Consider the following 6,737-nt stretch of genomic DNA (forward strand, 5'->3'; position numbering starts at 1 on the left):
TCAGCTATACCACTCTTGGGCATATACCCAAAAGATGCTCCACCATACAACGTGGAAACTTGCTCAACTATATTCATAGCAGGTTTATTCATAAATAACCAGAATCTGGAAACAATCTAGATGTCCCACAACTGAAGAATGGATAAAAAATCTGTGGTACATTGACAAAGTGGAAAATTACTCAGCTATTAAAAACAAGGAAGTCTTTAAATTTGCAGGCAAAGAGGTGGAACTTTAAAACATACTGATGTTTTAAATGTCCTTTCTGTGCCACTTTTTATAATTGTCTGTGGATTTGGTGTGCAATATTTCTTTTACTTCTTATTTCTGTTGTTTCTAAAATTTTCATTAAGAATTGTTAATGCGACCAGGCATGGTGATGCATACCTTTAATCCAGCACTCAGGAGGTAGAGGCAGATGGATCTCTGTGAGTTTAAGGCCAGCCTGGCATACAAAGCAAGTCCAGGACAGCCAAGGGTACACAGAGAAACTCTGATAGGCTAAGGTCAGGTGGTAGGGGGGGGGCTTTTCCTTTCTGAGGACTAGAGGAGGGGCAAGGGACATGAGAAAGGGAGAGTGGGACCAGGAAGAGATGATGTAGGTGGCTATAATTGGAATACAAAGTGAATAAATTAGAAATAAAAGAATTTAAAGAAAAATAAAATTGACCAAAACAAAGAATTTCTATTGTGTGTCTCAGTTTCTAATGTATAGGAATTTATACCACTTTATTATGAACATCTAAATTTTGTTGGGATTAGAGTAGAAGAATATAGTATCTATTCTTTAATTTGATGATATTTGCTCTTCTCACAATAAATCATTGATTCATAATATTTTTCCTTAGTTTCATAGAATAATGCATTTCTTTTAATATCAGATGGAAAATCTGTATTTTCTGAATTAGTCAAGCTGTTTGAGAACTTTCCCCCAGATATTTTATATAATTGAATTTCTTTATTTGCAACTTCACATATCAAAAAGAGGTTTGTTAAAATCCCTAAGGATAAAAACAAATTAATTCATCTTTCATGAGTTATAATATATTTTTGTAATTATATTTTAGGTATATACTTACTTAGAAAAATGAATTTAAGCTGAGTTATCTCTTTAATTTTAATACTGATTTTTATTTTTCACTATATGTATGCATGTGATCTCTGTGTGGGTATGTAAAAGTTAGTTTAGGTACCTGAGGAGACCAGAGCATTGGATCTCTGGTAGCTGGAGTAATAGGGACATGTGAGTGACTGTGTGTGCTAGAAACAGAACTCAGGTCCTCTGCGAAAGCAGTAAGTGCTTTAACCAGTGAGCCAATTCTTCAGTTCCCTAGTTATCTCTTTAATTATCACAAAATTTCCTATTTGCCTTAAATTTTATTTTATTTACTATTAATTCATGAAATAATATTTATGGACTAAGATGCCTAATATTGGCTTTGGGTGACAGTAAAATACTCTTGGCTTTGGAGTTAGACTATGCCTAATTTGCTTTCACTATCTTTGTCAATATTTGCTTTTCTTATGCTTTATCACATGCTAAAATCTTACATATATATTTTAAAAGCAGTCTGACATCTATTCTGATTGCTATTATTATTACAATTTATGGTATTTTTATTCTACCATCTTATTTTTCTTTATAATTTAATGGTTTTGCTCTACTTCACTGTCACCAAATTTTATATTGTTTACCACTTACCATCGACAAAAGACTTTGATAAATACCTAGGATAATACTGAATTTCTTTTCTAGCTAAGGTTATTGGTTTTTTTTTTAAAGTAAATTTAGGTAACCATTAAAATTAACTGCATAAAATCAATGGAATGCTGTACCTTTATACTGTAAGATACATTACCAAAGAACATAGAAAGTATAGATGTTAATAAGTCTTGGGAACAGAGTCATTGGCCCTAGGCAGAAGCATTTGGTGCACTAGAATTGATTCAGGAAATTAGTTTTTTTATGTACTGTTGTGGGATTAAGGTTCAAGCCATATTTGCCATGTATGTTCATTTAGACTTAATTTTTCAATAATAGGCTCATTGACTTGTAATCCCCTCTTGATGATCACTCTATTGTTCATCAGAACACACACATATACAAATACACACATGTGTGCACATGGTGGCGGTGGAGAGGCTTCAGCTGCTTTTGGCTTCTTCAGTGGTAGATTTTCATTTACATCTGAAAAATGACATTTCTAGGATAATTTGTTACAATTAATGTTTTTCTTAAAATGGCAAAATGTGTAAGGAACCTACAGTGCTACACAGTGTGCCTCCTTTTCTTACATGCTGGCTCATTACAAATAGAAGCTGATGTGAGAATATTAGCTCAAATTCTCAGGGCAAATAAGTAAAAAGGAGAGATGTACATCTGAAAAAATATTTCAGTTAATTGAATATAAACTGAAAAAAGTATTTAAACTAATTTTCAAAAGAAACATGTTCAGCATATATAACAATTTCAGTTATTAATTGATCAGTTTAAGTGCATAGATATCAGATTTTGGAATCGCAAAGCAATTGCAGAACATGCCTTATTATCATTCTTAATTTTCCCAAAGAAAGTCTGAAAAACAACAAGATATTGCAAAGGGAACAATGGAATTGAGGAAAGATTCTAAACGACCCTCATTTTTGACAGGAAAAATAGTATAAGTGAATGAATGGCAGTAGTTTCTGCTTAATTTATTGAAAATGTTCATATAATTCCCAGGCCTTACACTGTGATATTTTATATTATTCTGCTTTTCTAGAAAGGGTAATACAGTGCATGGAAGCTTGGTATGAGGTATAGGGATACTGAGATCATTCATCTTGCACAATAATTACCCTAAAGCAAGAGCTGCATGAGGGTATTCCCTTTGCAGCAGAAGGGTCATTTTATCTTAAGGTCATGCCTACCTAAATTTCCCCATTCCCTGATGTTAGCATCAATAACCCATGCTGGGATTAATACAGCGTACCTTCCTAAAATAACCTTCTATTACAAGGTTGGATAGTTTTCAAAACCACCTTCAATATCAATCTTATATAATGATGAAAACACAAGGTTAGAAAGTTTGGATTTGATATGAATCTATGAGATTCCTCTTCATAATAATATGGAATGGTAATGATTCAAGGTAATAGGAGACTCTATAGCATACTACTAATTACTGTAAACTACAGATGAAAGACAAAACTCACAAATTAAGAAAATTCTTCTTGGGCAAATAACAAAGAGCTAAGTTTAATTGCTGGGGGCATAAGACCATGTAAGATTCTGCACTGATTCACAAATTTGGCACAGTTTTAGAAATCATTTACTTTAGTAGCTTCATATAATTAGTTTATGTCTATCTTGGGAAAGGTACATTACCAATTATTCTTCATATAAAAATATATGCCACATAAATTGTTAGGATAGTGCAAACATTAGAAGTAAATATACTTGGGTTCAAATCCTGGCAAGAATTTGGAAAAGATAATTATCTAGGTAATTATAATCCATTTGTAAAGGATTACAATGGCATTTTTCCTTGAGCATTGATGGGCGTTACAGTGAGATTACCTCCATAAACCACACAGTAGGCAATGGGTACTTGGATAGCATGTTTTTGTTTAATATCCTCAGAAACATTTTTTAAAATATTAAAAGAGTAAACATGTATAGTATATAACTATTCATAATTTATAAAATTTTGATAGTAAGAATTTTTTGAATTTTAAAGTAACCTGAGATTAAGTATTTACTACAATGTCAAAGTAAGTGTGAGGAAACCACCATCATCATTTTAAAATATGGCTTATAAATAAAACATATATAAGCAATATGAAAGTGATAAATGCAAAATTAAAAATATATAAAATGTGCTGACATTTGCATGTCACATTTTGTATATAACAAGTGCATTACATATGTATTATATATTGAATTGTATATTTTTATATTACATATTATACTGAATATATAAGATATACATAATCACACACATGACATTCATCAATGTATTATATAACATGTATTATATAAAATACAATTCTATTGCTATTGAATATTTTACTTTGTTTTAAACATATATGAGTTAATAGATTATGTTTTGTTTATTATGTATTATACATTAATTTTTAACATAAATTTTATATTACTTGTTATATGTTTATATGTAAATATGTGATTTTAAATTTCTGTGGGTATATAGTTTAAATTAGCAACTATTACTATTATTATTGTCTTGTATTCTTCAACTAATGGAGCATACTTTATTGAGTAAGAGAATATGTCAATGCATTTTCAAATATTTTCATTATATTACGACCTTCTATGTTTTAGGAAAAATAGTTTGAATATTTTATGAGTATTAAATGAAAAATATCAGAGTATAGTTTAGAAATATGTATATATTCTTATAGTATCCTGTGTAAAGATTGTTTCTTTATTATATGTTGTTGTTAATTTAAACCCTCCATCCATACCAGCACTGTGCTTCTTTCTCCACCTATCCCATGGCGATGGCCTCCTTCCTTCTCCTCTTCCTCTGCTGTCCTTTCTCCTTTCCTTCACTGCCCAAGCCCTTTGGTATGCATACCTTCTTGCAGCCCTGCCCAGTTATCGGCTTTTTATTGGTCAAGAATACTTTTTTAAGGTAAGGTTAGAGACACCATTTTAGGGTATATGAGAATGTGCTCCTCAAGGCAGCAAGCAGCCTTTGGGAGTCAGTAATTACCATCACAATACATCAGACCAACTTCCAACAATTATATATGCAAACGATAATGGCCTTTATATGTTTGTTTATTTTGTTACCATTTGAAATTTGCTTGTTATTCTAATTATTACTGTTACCAATAGACAATGAAATCTACTTTGTCCACTAAATAGAACTTTCTTTCTAGCTTCCTGTCGCGGCTGCCATCAGAGAGCAGCAGCCATGGCCTTGCGCTACTCCAGCACTGTGGGCCTCAACAAGGGCCACAAGGTGAAGAAGAACGTCAGCAAGCTGAGGCACAGCCGGCGCTGTGGGCACCTCACAAAGCACACCAAGTTCATGTGGGACATGATCAGGGAGGTGTGCGGCTTCCTGCTCTATAAGCGGAGCGCCATGGAGCTGCTCAAGGTGTCCAAGGACAAGTGCGCTCTCAAGTTCATCAAGAAGAGGGTGGGCATGCACATCCGGGCCAAGAGGGAGCGGGAGGAGCTTTGCAATGTGCTGGCAGCCATGAGGAAGGCAGTGGCCAAGAAGGACTGACGCCCCTTCCCTCAATAAACGTTTGTGCGCCGTTTTAAAAAAATTCTTTCTAAATCATGTGAAGATTTCCTTTGTTTGTATATCAGAAGTGATAAAGCAAAGCATTCTATTTGAATTATATTTATAATATCAAGTACTCTACGATGACAGAACAGCTACATAAATTTTAGTAGTACCTAAAACAGTCTGTGTTCTTAAGACAGATCGTAGAGATAAGATACCTAGAATTTTGACTTGTTCTTGACTTCCTGGGCCATTAAACCTTACTTTTTGACATAACTTCAGACTTTATTTTATTTTAACTTTAATACAAAAAATTTTTTATCTTTCTGCTCAGCATAGTGTTTACAGACTCTCAAAATGTCTAGAAAGTGTCTAATGTAGTAATAGAATATGTTATTATTTATCTAAAAATGCATATTATCAAGGAAAATGTAAATCCAGAATGACTCTTCCAAATTTTGTTCTACGTGTGTGTGTGTGTTGTGTAGTGTGTGCAAGTATATGAATGTTTTCATATGTAGGGACACAGGTGTTTGTATAGGTTGAGCCATGACAATTTAAATACATTCCAACCCTGCATTTTACATGAGTTTTGGGGATCTGAACTCTGGTCCTCAGGTTACCTGGCAAACACTTTAACACTTAGCCATCCCCCAGCCTGATTCTAAACTACAGTAATTCCTGCCATACAAATTTCATCCTCACAATTTATAAAAACTCAGATAGATAACACAAGATGGCATAGAATGAGTTAGGAGACACATAAGCTAAGGTGGCACATGGATGGGCTTTAAGAATCTCATTTTGGCACTTTGACCTTCTGCAAGTTATATCACTTCTCTGAGACTTGATGTATATTTAGAATATCTTTGGTTTTCCAGCTAAAATAGTTTGTCTATATAGAATACACACACACACACACACACACACACTCACACACACATATATATTGCACTGTATCAATCTTAGATAATGTGAAGTCCATCAGTTTCTATTTATACTCATCTTATCACATCCTCATATCACATCCTCATCTACAATCCTGTCTTTGTTGAAATCTGTTGCTTCATTATTGTTTGAGTGTATGTGATAAGGATTGAATATATAATCTGGTAAATGCTAAGACTACACTCAGTCACCGAACTACATTCTCTTCTACTACATAAGATTCCTGATAAACTAATATCAACTAACTACAAGCTTTGTTTTTTTAAAATAATATTTATTTTAACTTTTAGTTATATATATATATGTATGTATGTTCCTGTATTAAGAGGCCAATGGAGGTCAGAAGAAGATATAATATCTGTTGGAACTGGAGTTGTGGGTGCTTGGGAGCTTCCTGACATGGGAGCAGGGAACTGAACTCTGGTTCTGTGCAAAAGTAGTATGTACATAAGCCGCTGAACAATTTCTTTAGCCCAATCACAAGCTTTCTAATTGTAATACTAAGTATTATTCTTTATCACTAAATTCCAAGTAACCAGGCCTACATAC

At 33.2% G+C, this 6,737-nt stretch overlaps 1 protein-coding gene across 1 annotated transcript; it reads left to right on the forward strand.

Annotated features, from left to right (window-relative positions):
- Window positions 1-4,919: 4,919 nt before the first annotated feature.
- LOC311601804 (large ribosomal subunit protein eL36-like) lies at window positions 4,920-5,237 on the forward strand (the record flags this gene model as incomplete). Its single annotated transcript, XM_084789536.1, has 1 exon — window positions 4,920-5,237. One exon carries the CDS (start codon window positions 4,920-4,922, stop codon window positions 5,235-5,237), a length of 318 nt encoding a protein of 105 aa, XP_084645662.1.
- Window positions 5,238-6,737: the final 1,500 nt, after the last annotated feature.

This window comes from Acomys minous, assembly GCF_964271855.1.
Source record: "Acomys minous genome assembly, chromosome: 7".
NCBI classification, from domain to species: Eukaryota; Metazoa; Chordata; class Mammalia; order Rodentia; family Muridae; genus Acomys; species Acomys minous.